Genomic DNA, 15,650 nt, shown 5'->3' on the forward strand with positions numbered 1-15,650 from the left:
GTGCAATGTAAAGCCTGTCTTTACACAGTACAACTGTAGCAATTGAGAGCGAAGAGCCAGTGTGGGATTTGATTGAACCAGCGACCCTGCTGGTAGCCCACGGGACTCTGCCTCCAGCGCAATAAAGGTCCAGACCACTTGGCAGAGGACACACAACAAAATTGGCTCATACTTTGTAGCTGCTACTAATATCAAGCAAAAGTGCATTATTTTGACGAGGTAAACTCACACACATCAATTCCGTGAATGACAGTTTGATCAAATTCAGTTTTTTGCATGGATCTCTGCGATGTACACACACAGCTCCAGGGAAAATTGCTGTCTTGGTCAAAGCCAGCAATTATCAGGGTCTGTGCTATCGGGATCCATGGAACGGCCCTACCCCATTGAAGTTTACATTTTAAATGGCTAAATTAAGGCATAACGGACGTCTCAAGGATCCCGGCTAGCAGGGAGGAAAAGTAAAGATACCATAATTAATAGAAAATGACTCAAGTGAAAGTGAACGTCACCCAGTATCTGGTTATAAGTATCTGGCAGGTAGGGGTAGGCTAGTGGTTAAGAGTGTTAGACCAGTAACTGAAAGGTTACTGGTTTGAATCCCTGAGATGAGTAGGTGTAAAATCTGTTGGTAAACCCTTGAGCAAGGCACTTAACTGTTATTGCTCTGAATACGAGCTTCTCCTATAACGTAAAATAAACGTAGCCTACTTAAGTACAGTGGTGGAAAAAGTAGTCGATTGTCAAACTTCAGTAAAAGCTATACTTCAAAGTATGTTTTAATTAAGTAGCCTTCTTTATACCATGAGCAGTGATTTAAGGGATGAAAAATGCAATATTCATGGTGTCTTTGCAGAAAATGACTGCCATATCCCTGGTCCACATCAGGGTAATGGGCAGCCTAATAAGATATTTACTAATTACATGCCTGTCACTCAGGGAGTGAGTGCTTCTGGAGGTTTCATAGGTGACAGTCCACGACATGTGGACAGTATCCAGTCAGTCTGTTATTCAGACAATCCTGAGCCAACTAGGTGAAAAATCTGTTGATGTGCCCTTGAGCATGGCACTTAACCCTAATTGCTCCTATAAATCGTTCTGAATAAGAGCGTCGCCTAAATGACCAACGTAATTAAAAGGCTGTTTGGTTTAGTGATTAAGCCCTTTGAGGGAATGAGGGTGTTCCACATGAACTATTAACTAATAGAGCAACAACATGGGCTGGTTTGTCATCGCTGGCTGCAGGTAGGGCTATTATGAAACATCAAGTAGGATGTAATGTGCAGGGCTAACTGAAGAATGATGTAGCCTACCCCTGAAAGTGTTTTAATGTCATGCATCTTTGGAACTATCGATTGCCAAAGGTGTTGCACCCCTGGGGTGTGCACATGACCTCCAGAGCACAAACACACTTCCAAGTCATATAGACGTATAAGGAAGTGCTTGCAGATCAACGTTAAGTCAAGTAGACGGTTTAGAATATGTTATAGCGAAATGCTTATGTTAATTTACTGCAAGGTTAGGAACTATCTAAAGAGTACACACGTAAAAGGCATCAAGAAATGTCGGAATGAGTTGCTGGCTAGCGCGCACATTCATTACATAATGCAACATTTTTAGTTTCAAAACCATCAGAGTTGAAAATGCAATGGAAACCTATTTAAACTTTTTTTTTTTTTCGGAAATGGGACTTTAACTGCGAAAGTTACTTGCGTGCACGTCAAGCACAGACTTTACATAAACTAGTCAATTTGATGGGAACATTGATGGGGAAATGCCAATTTGTAGGAAAGCGACTAATAAGTCCGTCGCCAATTATGCGAAAACTCGAGGCTAGAGCGTGCATCTACGCCACAGGCAAGGTGGGGGGCGTGTTCGTAGAAATGGCACTATGCTGTCAAACCAAATTTGGAATGCAACCTGTGAAAAAAATTACACCTAATCTACCTGCCTAGGAAGGAGCGTGATTGATGCCGCGAGTCCGGTGTTGGAGAGATTAGTCAGAGAAGGGCTGCTGAAAATGGTAAGTACAAGCAATGTCATAATTATATTATGGAGTCAGACTGTAGAACAATCCTAAACAGTGGTGCGTTTGTCACGTGGAAAGTGACAGGTTCGAAGTCTTGGTTGAGTAGGCAGCGTGAAGTTAGAAGCAGACAAAAGTGACTAACAATTATTTTGTAAGGCATGCTTTTCTATCAGTTTCAGCACATTCTCAGTTTAGAAACACTCAGTACTGGCGCATTCTCAATTTGGTTTCGATGTTAATTTCGATGTCGTTACCGTTACTTTGAAATCAAACGCAAACAAAGGGGCACAGCAAGCCCATCAGTCTGTGTCCATCTAGATTTAGTCAGTGTAGCAAACCTCGCAACACAGTCTCCATTTGTACTCTCACCAAACATTTAACCTGTTGTAATACGCTTTCAGCGAACAATGCATAACCATGCCTCGGGATAGCGTCACTTCCTGTGGGCAGCTGCCTGGAAAAAAATAGTTTTAAATACTATCATTTAGCTCATGACCAGGCAATTAACCAATAGAAAATGCTACTCAAGTTAAACATGCCAATAAGTCACAGGTGACATTCTCACTCACCTAAAATGAGCTTTTCCTTGCACTTGATAGTGAAACTCTGCAAAAGTACATGTTCAATAATAGGTTTTACACACTGGTTAGAAAAGGCAAATATTTCACACACAAATTGCACTCAAAGATAAACTCCCTGAAACTCTAACTATACAACAAAGTCCCCATGGAAAAATAGACTCCAATACCTGCTAGCAACTCTACCACATGGTGTCCCGAGGCAGCCAGGGCTCCCATAGTGGTGTTGACCTGTCCTATTGCTGGCACATTGCCCTCAGATCACCAGACCACACACCTCCAACCAGTTCTTTAGAGCAATTTAGCCTTCACCCACAAGGCACCTTGACATGCCCCAGGCCAGTTAGTGTCTCTCGGACCAGAAGGGGAGAGACTGGCTTCCTCACCTGCGCTCAGAACCACCCATGGGAGAGACTGCAAAACCTAGGAGGGCACAAAGAAACACTAGACCATGAAACTAAAATGGTTCCTGCTCCACAACTGCCCACTCGGTGGCCCGGACCCAGCTGATGCTACACCCAATGTTACAAGGTGGAAAGTGACACATTCACCTGAAAAATGAGTTGAAACCTGTTAGTTCACCTTAAACCTGTTAGTCTAGTGACCACTTTTGGATTGTGCGCTAGTGCACCTCACTTTACGCACGGAATTTCCACCGTTCTAATGGAGTGTTCCAGTGTCTAGGGACCTTGGTGCGCTTCAATTATGCATTAGGTTACTCTCCAGTTTTTAGAGAAACATTATGAATACTGTATCATAATGTTGGAGTCGCCAGATAAAGCAAGAGAGAAAGATGAGCCTTATTGACACTTGTGCAAAGTTTGGATAAGAAATTATTGTTCAAACATTTCGTTAACTTATTAATCTTTACTGTCTGTCACTTATGGTTATCCTGCAAGTAAATATGATAAGGCAAGGTTTTCAATCAGTTTCAGCAAATTCTCAGTTCCGGCATGTTCTCAATTTGGTTTCACTATAGAACCCGACAGTGGAGGTGTCATAATACCCATAGGACATTTTTAGGAGCACTTCAAATAAGGGCTGTGTTTCGTTGGAAAAACGATTGGAACCATTTCCTTGTTTGACCGCTAGGTTTTATGGGTATTATGACTCGTACTGTGGTACTCTATTCAGTTCAATTGTATATGGAAATGAACATTTTCTCATTAACTTTTCTTTAAAAACCATGCTACTTAAAATCAGAATCATCCAAACCAAACAAAAAGGGGCACAGGAAGCGACGCAGCCCAGCAAACAGGTGTCCATCTTCAGCGCTAAGACAGGTCAAATTTATGCTGTAATTAACTAAGGGCGTGTTCCTCTGTCCAGGCGTTGCTGACGCATACCAGATCTTACAACGCCTGGACAGGTATTTTATGTATCAGCTAACCACATCATATGTTATAGCAATCTGTCAGTCGATCACGTGGCACGCAACCATTGGTTGGTGGATGCAATGCCTGAGCAGGGGAACACAACCATGTGGTTAACTGATACTTTAAACAAATCTATTCAAGCATTATAAGATCTGGCATGCGTCAGCAACGCCTGGGCAGAGGAACGCGCCCTTACCATGTGCTTTCTCCAATCGTATCAGCCCGCCATAATAAGCTTTCAGCAAACAGTGATCCAACATGCCTCTGTACTGGATCACTTCCTGTGGGCGGCTGCACATAGGGCTTGTTAAACATTGCAGGTGACTGCCTACTGACTGATCAATAAAAAATAATTACTCATAAATAACTACTTCATATTATTTGTAGATCAGTCAGTCCCAATTTATCCATGATACAGTGGCTTGTGAAAGTATTCACCCCCCCCTTGGCAATTTATTATTTTTTAGGGTTTGTGTCATTTGATTTACACAACATGCATACCACTATGAAGATGCTAAATATTTTGTGGTGAAACAAACAAGAAATAGGACAAAAAAACTGAGAACTTGAGCGTGCATAACTATTCACCCCCCAAAGTCAATACTTTGTAGAGCCACCTTTTGCAGCAATTACAGATGCAAGTTTCTTGGGGTATGTCTCTATAAGCTTGACACATCTAGCCACTGGGATTTTGCCCATTCTTCAAGGCAAAACTGCTCCATCTCCATCAAGTTGGATGGGTTCCGCTGGTGTTCAGCAATCTAAGTCATACCACAGATTCTCAATTGGATTGAGGTCTGGGCTTTGACTCGGCCATTCCAAGACATTTAAATGTTTCCCCTTAAACCACTTGAGTGTTGCTTGAGCAGTATGCTTAGGGTCATTGTCCTGCTGGAAGGTGATCCTCCATCCCAGTCTCAAATTTCTGGAAGACTGAAACAGGTTTCCCCTCAAGAATTTCCTTGTATTTAGCACCATCCTTCAATTCTGACCAGTTTCCCAGTCCCTGCCAATGAAAAACATCCCTACAGCATGATGCTGCCATCACCATGCTTCACTGTGGGGATTGTGTTCTCGGGGTGTTGAGTTTGCACAAGACAAAGTGTTGTCCTTGATGGACAAAAAGTGAAATTTTAGTCTCATCTGACCAGAGTACCTTCCTCCATATGTTTGCAGAGTTTCTCACAGTTCTTTTGGCAAACACCAAACGTGTTTGCTTATTTTTCTGAAAGCAATGGCTTTTTTCTGGACACTCTTCCATAAAGCCCAGTTCTGTGGAGTGTACGGCTTAAAGTGGTCCTATGGACATATACTCCAATCTCCGCTGTGGTGCTTTGTAGCTCTTTCAGGGTTATCTTTGGTCTCTTTGTTGCCTCTGATTAATGTCCTCCTTGCCTGGTCTGTGAATTTGTGGGTGGCCCTCTGTTGGCAGGTTTGTTGTGGTGCCATATTCTTAACATTTTTTAATAATGGATTTACTGGTGCTACGTGGGATGTTCAAGGTTCGGAGGACCTGAGCCCTAGGACCATGCCTCAGGACTACCTGACATATGACTCCTTGCTGTCCCCAGTCCACCTGGCCGTGCTGCTGCTCCAGTTTCAACTGTTCTGCCTTATTATTATTCGACCATGCTGGTCATTTATGAACATTTGAACATCTTGGCCATGTTCTGTTATACTCTCCACCCGGCACAGCCAGAAGAGGACTGGCCACCCCACATAGCCTGGTTCCTCTCTAGGTTTCTTCCTAGGTTTTGGCCTTTCTAGGGAGTTTTTCCTAGCCACCGTGCTTCTACACCTGCATTGCTTGCTGTTTGGGGTTTTAGGCTGGGTTTCTGTACAGCACTTTGAGATATCAGCTGATGTACGAAGGGCTATATAAATACATTATATTTGATTTGATTCAAAGTTTTGAATATTTTTTTATAACCCAACCCTGATCTGTACTTCTCCACAACTCTGTCCCTGACCTGTTTGGAGAGCTCCTTGGTCTTCATGGTGCCGCTTGCTTTTAGTGGTTTTGCACACTTTCAGGTGTGTATATATATGTGTGTGTGTGTATGTGTATATATATATATATATATATATATATACTGAGATCATGTGACACTTAGGTTGCACACAGATGGACTTTATTTAACTAATTATGTGACTTATGAAGGTAATTGGTTGCACCAGATCTTATTTAGGGGCTTCATAGCAAAGGGGGTGAATACATATGCACACACCACTTTTCTGTTTTGTATTTTTTTAGAATTCTTTGAAACATGTACTTTTTTTCACTTCACCAATTTGGACTATTTTGTGTATGTCCATTACATGAAATCCAAATAAAAATCCATTTAAATTACAGGTTGTAATGCAACAAAATAGGAAAAACGCCAAGGGGGATGAATACTTTTGCAAGGCTCTGTACATTAAGGTTTTGATCTTCTCGGACACAGCCAAAGGTTTTGTTCACCTGCTCAGACGTTGCATGCATCAACCAATCACGTCATTCACTGTCCAACTGACAGATTGCCGTAACATATGTGGTTAGCTGATACGTAAAATACTTATCTGGCAGGCGTCAACTACGTCTGGGCAGAGGAACGCGTCCATAAACAAGGGGGTTTAATTATACACTGAGAGAAAATATATAAACGCAGCATGCACCAATTTCAATGATTGTACGGAGTTACTGCTCAAAAAATAAAGGGAACACTAAAATAACACATCCTAGATCTGAATGAGTGAAATATTCTTATTAAATACTTTTTTCTTTACATAGTTGAATGTGCTGACAACAAAATCACACACAAATTATCAATGGAAATCAAATTTATCAACCCTTGGAGGTCTGGATTTGGAGTCACACTCAAAATTAAAGTGGAAAACCACACTACAGGCTGATCCAACTTTGATGTAATGTCCTTAAAAGTAAAAATGAGGCTCAGTAGTGTGTGTGGCCTCCACGTGCCTGTATGACCTCCCTACAACGCCTGGGCATGCTCCTGATGAGGTGGCAGATGGTCTCCTGAGGGATCTCCTCCCAGACCTGGACTAAAGCATCCGCCAACTCCTGGACAGTCTGTGGTGCAACGTGGCGTTGGTGGATGGAGTGAGACATGATGTCCCAGATGTGCTCAATTGGATTCAGGTCTGGGGAACGGGCGGTCCATAGCATCAATGCCTTCCTCTTGCAGGAACTGCTGACACACTCCAACCACATGAGGTCTAGCATTGTCTTGCATTAGGAGGAACCCAGGGCCAACCGCACCAGCATATGGTCTCACAAGGGGTCTGAGGATCTCATCTCGGTACCTAATGGCAGTCAGGCTACCTCTGGCGAGCACATGGAGGGCTGTGCGGCACCCCCAAAGAAATGACACCCCACACCATGACTGACCCACTGCCAAACCGGTCATGCTGGAGGATGTTGCAGGCAGCAGAACGTTCTCCACGGCATCTCCAGACTCTGTCACGTCTGTCACATGTGCTCAGTGTGAACCTGCTTTCATCTGTGAAGAGCACAGGGCGCCAGTGGCGAATTTACCAATCTTGGTGTTCTCTGGCAAATGCCAAACGTCCTGCACAGTGTTAGGCTGTAAGCACAACCCCCACCTGTGGACCTCGGGCCCTCATACCACCCTCATGGAGTCTGTTTCTGACCGTTTGAGCAGACACATGCACATTTGTGGCCTGCTGGAGGTCATTTTGCATGGCTCTGGCAGTGCTCCTCCTGCTCCTCCTTGCACAGGCGGAGGTAGCGGTCCTGCTGCTGGGTTGTTGCCCTCCTACGGCCTCCTCCACGTCTCCTGATGTACTGGCCTGTCTCCTGGTAGCGCCTCCATGCTCTGGACACTACGCTGACAGACACAGCAAACCTTCTTGCCACAGCTCGCATTGATGTCCCATCCTGGATGAGCTGCACTACATGAGCCACTTGTGTGGGTTGTAGACTCCGTCTCATGCTACCACTAGAGTGAAAGCACCGCCTGCATTCAAAAGTGACCAAAACATCAGCCAGGAAGCATAGGAACTGAGAAGTGGTCTGTGGTTACCACCTGCAGAACCACTCCTTTATTGGGGGTGTCTTGCTAATTGCCTATAATTTCCACCTGTTGTCTATTCCATTTGCACAACAGCATGTGAAATTTATTGTCAATCAGTGTTGCTTCCTAAGTGGACAGTTTGATTTCACAGAAGTGTGATTGACTTGGAGTTACATTGTGTTGTTTAGGTGTTCCCTTAATTTTTTTGAGCAGTGTATAAGGAAATCAGTCAATTGAAATAAATTAATTGGGCCCTAATCTATGGATTTCACATGACTGTGAATACAGATATACATCTGTTGTTCACTGATGCCTTAAACAGTAGGGACGTGCATCAGAAAACCAGTCAGTATCTGGAATGACCACTATTTGCCTCATGCACCGTGACACATCTCCTTCGCATAGAGTTGATCAGGCTGTTGATTATGGCCAGTGGAATGTTGTCCCTCTCCTCTTCAATGGCTGTTCGAAGTTGCAGGATATTGGTGGGAACTGGAACACGCATCCCAAACATGCTCAATGGGTGACATGTCTGGTGAGTATGCAGGTCATGGAAGAACAGGGACATTTTCAGCTTCCAGGAATTGTATACAGATCCTTGCGACATGGCTGCGCATTATAATGCTGAAAAATGGCATTGTTTGAATGGCACGACAATGGCCCTCAGGATCTCGTCGCCGTATCTCTGTGGATTCAAATTGCCATCGATAACATGCAATTGTGTCCGTTGTCCGTAGCTTATGCCTGCCCATACCATAACCCCACCCTGTTCACAACGTTGACATCAGCAAACCACTCGCCCATCACGACTCCATACACGCTATCTGCCCAGTACAGTTGAAACTGAGATTCATCCATGAAGAGCACACTTTTCCAGCAGCGATCAACGCTGAGCATTTGCACACTGAAGTCCAGTACAACGCTGAACTGCAGTCAGGTCAAGACCCTGGTGAGGACGACGAGCACGTAGATGAGCTTCCCTGAGACGATTTCTGACAGTGTTTGCGGAACCTACAGTTTCATCAGCTGTCTGGGTGGCTGGTCTCAGACAATCCCGCAGGTGAAGAAGCCGGATGTGGAGGTCCTGGCTGGCGTGGTTACGCGTGGTCTGCGGTTGTGCGGCCGGTTGGAAATACTACCAAATTCTCTAATACAATGTTGGAGGCGGCTTATGGTAGAAAAATATACATTAAATTATCTGGCAACAGCTCTGGTGGACATTCCTACAGTCAGCATGCCAATTGAATGCTCCCTCAAGTTGAGACATGAGAGGCATTGTGTTGTGTGACAAAACTGCACATTTTATAGTGGTCTTTTATTGTCCCCCAGCACAAGGTGCACCTGTGTAATGATCATGCTGTTTAATCAGATTCTTGATATGCTACACCTGTCAGATGGATGGATTATTTTGGCAAAGGAGAAATGCTCTCTAACATGGATATAAACAAATTTGTGCACATTTGAGAGAAATAAGCTTTTGTGCGTATGGAACATTTCTGGGTTCTTTTATTTCAGCTCATGAAACATGGGACCAACACTTTACATGTTACGTTTATATTTTTGTTCAGTGTATAAAATGTATATCACGGGACCAGGCAATTAACCAATAGAAATGCTACTTAGGTTAAACATGCCAATAAGTCACACCTGTGTCATTCTCAACCATTTAATGAGTGCTTCCTCACACTTGATAGTGAAAAACACTGCAAAAGCACACGTGCAATAATAGGTTTCACACACTGGTTAGAAAAAGCTAATATTTCACATAAATTTGCACTCAAAAAGATAAACTCCCAGAAACTCTAACTATACATCAAAGTCCTCTTGAAAATAAAGGCCTCCGATACCTGCTAGCATCTCTCCCACATGGTGTCCTGAGGCAGCCAATGAGTTCCAGTGTCTAGGGGACTTGGGGCGCTTCTAATCAAAAGTGTTGGGGAAGCTTCTCTGACAATATAGTTTACCAAGCTAACAATTACTTCATACTCAAAGAAGTTATGCTATACTAAAGAGACCCTTAAGAAAAATATAGTTTTCTTAACTAAAGTTGCTTTGAAAAAGTAGTTCACTACATCCAAACTACTTTATTCTGGAGTTCGATGTTTGCAGAATGTGTCATTTAGCCTATTGTTAGGTTCTAAATGAACCTAGTAAAACTCACGGATGCTTAATAAAGCTCAAACCAAGTTTATTCACCCACTGGGTCATACAGCTGCATAAGACAAAGACATGGTTCCACCAGTGGTAGTATATAAACCCCAATTTGGGTGACGTCCTCCTTCTCTCTAAACATGACATCTTTATTGCTAGGCAGGAAATTAAGTGATGTGGCCATAAACTGTTCCTTCTCCCTTAACGTGACCTGACATATCCTCGGCCCCCTTCCTCACTAAACCACATCTCTCCATCTTTATCAGTGCCTGCCCCATATGATTGCCCTTCCTTTACTCAATACATTCCACGCTTAATTGCCTCCACCATATTCATTCCTCCTACAGATAACCATTAACTTCTGGTCTAGACCCTAGAATATGGCACTCAATATTCCAATAGGATACCTGATAATTAACACTATTCCAAGTTTGAGTCAGAACCCAGAATCCATCACTATTAAACACATAAACTATGTTTCAAGTGAGAATTAGGCAGGTCTGATTCAGAAAAAGGAAATTCTTGCCAACTTCACTCATTAAAAAGTAGTGTAGTTTCAGTAGTTAGCTACACCGTTACATGGCACAAAAGTCATTCACTATTGAAAACCATACCGACATTTGAATTAAGTTCAACAACTACATTTTGCAGGAGGGTAGTGGTAAACTACATTTACTATGTAGTAATTTAAATTACTATATAGTAAATGTAGTTCAATTACTGGTAGAACTACGTGTAGTTCACTACTCCTCAACACTGCTAATCAATCATATATTCTGTCTATCTGGAATCACCAGATAAAGCCAGAGAGAAAGATGAACCTTAATGACACTTTTGGAAAGTTTGGATCAGAATTAGTGATCGTTCAAAAATGTCCTTAACTTATTCACCTTTACTGCCAAGTCTTTCGCTTGGGGTTATCCTCCAATTTAATGTGGTGTGGTAGTCCTGCGAGGCTTTGCCTGGACACATTTAGAATGAATGTCAGTAACAGACACATCCCTATGTCCATAGCCCTGCGAGGCTTTGCCTGGACACATTTAGAATGAATGTCAGTAACAGACGCATCCCTATGTCCATAGCCCTGCGAGGCTTTGCCTGGACACATTTAGAATGAATGTCAGTAACAGACGCATCCCTATGTCCATAGCCCTGCGAGGCTTTGCCTGGACACATTTAGAATGAATGTCAGTAACAGACGCATCCCTATGTCCATAGCCCTGCGAGGCTTTGACTGTCCCATAAACACACCAGAGCTATTGGTTGTGGAAGGAGCACACATTTGGGCGAACAATAACTCAGACACATTAATCCCTTTGTGACATGTATCTCTTCAAAATAACCCAGATGAACAAAAGACACCCTATGGAACTTTGACATAAATCTGAGTCAAACCTGACAACCACAAATATGTACATCCATCTGACACAAGAAGATCCAGCTACTGCGTGTTAAAATTGGATGACTGTTTACACAGCTATAATGCGTGAGGGTGGGACTGGTAGGGGTAAATATGCATGCACCCATTGAACTGTGCAAAACTCATACAAGACTAGTACTACTATACTGTTAGCTATGTGCTATAGATCAGTGGTTCCCAAATGCCTTTTTCACTCTGACCCTTTTATAGCTTTTGAGGTTTTTTAGTGGCCAACCAAGTCAGCGAAACCAATGTTCCTGGCCAATGACCCAGCCACGACTTAATTAAGACTTTTGCCACAACTCACAACCAGTTTATCTTTACCTGCTATTTCTTTGGTTTTTCTAACCCTGATCTGTTGTGTGTTTTTATGCTCTATTGTAGGAGCATCGATACAGATGAGCTGCTACCTCCAACCTACAGTATTCCCCATCAACCCTTAGGGTGCCTTGCTGTGGGAATACCTCACCAAGACCTGAACTGGACCAGACTCGCCTGCAGCATCCAAGCATTCAGTGTCTGAGAATCTCTCATAATCAACTGAAAGACTGGAACTTAAATTGAAAGGGTACTGATCACTAAAGCAACCATATCACCATATCACTAGCAACCATATCACGTAACTCCTCAATAACTCTCTTTAGAAGTATTATCCAAGATGGCTCCCACCACCATGGAGGCGGCGGACATCGTTGTTGTGGTGCTGTACTTCATCCTGGTCCTTGCCATTGGCTTCTTCGCCATGATGAAAGCCAATCGGAGCACTGTGAGCGGTTACTTCCTGGCCGGCCGATCAATGAACTGGGCTATGATTGGTGCCTCTCTGTTCGTCAGCAACATTGGCAGCGAGCATTTCATTGGCCTTGCAGGGTCCGGGGCGGCTAGCGGGTTTGGAGTCGCCGCATGGGAGTTCAATGCCCTCCTGCTCCTCCAGCTCCTGGGCTGGGTGTTCATCCCTGTTTACATCCACTCTGGGGTCTACACAATGCCTGAGTACCTGGCCAAGCGCTTCGGCGGCCGACGGCTCAAGGTCTACTTCGCTGCTCTCTCTCTGCTGCTCTACATCTTCACCAAGCTCTCTGTGGACCTGTACTCCGGAGCGCTCTTCATCCAGGAGTCACTGGGCTGGAATCTCTATCTGTCCATCATCCTCCTCATCACCGTGACCGCGCTGCTGACCGTCACAGGGGGCCTGGTTGCAGTCATCTACACCGACACCCTCCAGGCATTCCTGATGATTGGTGGTGCGCTATGCCTAACCGCCATTAGCCTGGTAAAAGTGGGTGGCCTGGAAGGGGTGCGGACCAAGTACATGGAAGCCAGACCGAACATCACAGCAATATTAGCATCCTCCAACTTCACCTACATCCCCTCCTGCCACGTGGAGCCCAAGCCCGACTCCCTGCGCATCCTAAGGGGCCCGCTGGACAAGGACCTCCCCTGGCCGGGCTTCCTCCTTGGCCAGACCCCGGCCTCCATCTGGTACTGGTGTGCCGACCAGGTCATCGTCCAGCGGGTGCTAGCCGCACGGAGCATCTCCCACGCTAAAGGCTCCACACTAATGGCCGGCTTCCTCAAGATCCTGCCCATGTTCATCATCGTCATTCCCGGGATGATCTCCCGCATCCTGTTTGCAGATGAGCTGGCGTGTATCAGCCCAGAACACTGCATGGAGGTGTGTGGATCCAGGGCCGGGTGTTCTAACATCGCCTACCCCCGCCTGGTGATGTCCGTTATGCCGGTGGGTCTGCGTGGCCTGATGATGGCGGTGATGATCGCAGCGCTCATGAGCGACCTGGACTCCATTTTCAACTCCGCCAGCACCATCTTCACCTTGGACATTTACAAAATGGCGCGGGAGCGGGCGTCGTCGAGGGAGCTGATGGTGGTGGGACGTGTGTTCGTGGTGTTCATGGTGGTTATCAGCATCGCCTGGGTTCCTGTCATCATCGAGATGCAGGGAGGCCAGATGTTCTACTACATCCAGGAAGTGTCTGACTACCTGACCCCGCCCATCGCTGCCCTATTCCTGCTGGGCGTCCTATGGCGGCGCTGCAACGAGACTGGTGCGTTCTGGGGTGGCATAGTGGGGTTCGCGTTGGGTGCCACGAGACTGGTGCTTGCGTTCGTCTACAGAGAGCCACACTGCGATGAACCGGACGAGCGGCCATCTTTTGTCAAGGACGTCCATTTCATGTACGTGGCAGCCGGGCTGTTCTGGATCTCAGGCCTGGTGGCTGTGGTGGTTAGCCTCTGCACCCCTCCACCGAGCATAGAGCAGGTCCGCACCACTACCTTCTGGGGGCTACACCAAAGAAACACAACCCTAAACATAGAGAGAGACGAGGAGATGAGCAAGCTGAACCCCCAAACTAAGACCCATGTCAATGGGAACGGCTGCATGGACAAGAAGACGACCAAAGACCTCTATAATGGTGTCAATGGGGTGGAGGCTTTATCCTATATGGAGGCTCCATCTAATCTCCAAAATGGCGGCCACCCGACCTTTTCAAGCACCGGAATGGCAGTAGACCAAGAAAAGCCTTGGGTGGTCTGCTGTGGAAGAGTAGGAGGGGAGAAGGGGAGGTGTGTGAGGGTTCTAGAGTGGTTCTGTGGGTTTAAGGAGGAACCGGCTAAGACCCGGCCCAGATCAGCCGAGGAGGAAGAGAGGCTTTTGCAGGAGATGCTCCAGGAGACCCCCAGAACCAGACTCATCCTCAACATGGGCCTGGTGCTGGTCTGCTCTGTGGGGGTGTTCCTCTTCATCTACTTCTCTCTGTAGGAGGGGATCTCAACCTGTGACATACACAATATAGTTTATATGTAATATGTCTACATGTGACATCTAAAGAAGTGTTTCCTACGCCACCCCAAAAGTTCAAGCCCAGTGAATCAGGTGTGCTTGAGCTGGGCTAGAACAAAAATGTCCAACCTTGGTGGTCCTCCAACATGGACTCAGGGGTAGGCGTAACATAGGAAACATAAATCTAGTATGTAATGTTACATTTCATATGGTACAGTGCCTTAAAGTATTCACACCGCTTGACTTTTTCTAAATGTTGTTGTTACAAAGTGGGATTAAAATAGATGGAATTGTCATTTGTTTTGTCAACGATTTACCCTACATACTCATGTCCAAGTGGAAAGAAATTCACAACAAGTTAAATGGAAGATAAAACACTAATATATTTTCATTAGATAAGTATTCAACCCCCTGAGTCAATACATGTTAGAATTAATTTTGGAAGCAATTCTAGCTTTCTGGGTAAGTCTCGAAGATCTTTGCAAACCTGGATTGTATAATATTTGCCCATTCTTTCAAAAATTATTCAAGCTCTGTCAAGTTGGTTGTTGACCATTGCTAAACAGCCATTTTAAAGTCGATTTTAAGTCAAAACTGTAACTAGGGCACTCAAACATTCAATATCGTCTTGGTAAGTAACTCCAGTGTATATTTGGCCTTGCGTTTTAGGCCATTGTCCTGCTGAACGGTAAGGTGGATTTGTGTCTGTGTCTGTTGGAAAGCAGACAACCAGGTTTTCCTTTAGGACTATGCCTAGCTCTATTCCCTTTCTTTTAATCCCAAATAAAACTCCCAAGTCCTTGCCGATGACAAACACATTCATTCATTTAGCAGACAATTTTATCACACCATCGTGCTATCAGACTTCTGATACCAACGCAGGGTGAAGGAGGGGCCACAAAATGTGAACCGCTAGCAAAAATGGTATAGAAAAGTATTTTTTATTTTGACAATCCAAATTACAGTATTTTGAAAATACTAGTTCAGCCCAGTGTAAGTCAAATGACAAAATACTCTGAATTCAAATAAGTATTTCAAATACATTAACAGAAACTGTCCATCTTTGCCTGTGGTTTCAGGCTGCCAGCTACACTACTCTCTACCTGACCTAGATATAGAATACATAGAAACCCCCTTATCTAAAGGAACAGTCCCCCCTGTAATGGAATAGTACTGCCTGAATTGGTAGTACTTTCTGTGGTAGAGTCAAAAAAGGTGCAAATGAATGTTACAGTATTAGCCCAAGCACGTTCCTGTTG

The 15,650-nt window shown here is 44.6% G+C and overlaps 1 protein-coding gene across 2 annotated transcripts; it reads left to right on the plus strand.

The window, feature by feature from the left end:
* Positions 1–1,817: 1,817 nt before the first annotated feature.
* LOC115144472 (sodium/myo-inositol cotransporter-like) lies at positions 1,818–14,687 on the plus strand. Of its 2 annotated transcripts, XM_065024239.1 has the most exons (3): positions 1,818–2,023; positions 11,973–12,156; positions 12,233–14,687. In XM_065024239.1, exon 3 carries the CDS (start codon positions 12,247–12,249, stop codon positions 14,368–14,370), a length of 2,124 nt encoding a protein of 707 aa, XP_064880311.1. In that variant the 5' UTR covers positions 1,818–2,023; positions 11,973–12,156; positions 12,233–12,246; the 3' UTR covers positions 14,371–14,687. The 2 variants fall into 2 exon arrangements, with proteins under 2 accessions (XP_064880311.1, XP_064880305.1); XM_065024233.1 differs by having other exon boundaries at positions 11,973–14,687.
* Positions 14,688–15,650: the final 963 nt, after the last annotated feature.

This window comes from Oncorhynchus nerka, linkage group LG2 (assembly GCF_034236695.1).
Source record: "Oncorhynchus nerka isolate Pitt River linkage group LG2, Oner_Uvic_2.0, whole genome shotgun sequence".
NCBI lineage: Eukaryota > Metazoa > Chordata > Actinopteri > Salmoniformes > Salmonidae > Oncorhynchus > Oncorhynchus nerka.

Coding starts and splice junctions, on each gene's coding strand:
- LOC115144472 (XM_065024233.1), top strand. CDS start 12,247: ATGGCTCCCACCACCATGGAGGCGGCGGACATCGTTGTTGTGGTGCTG.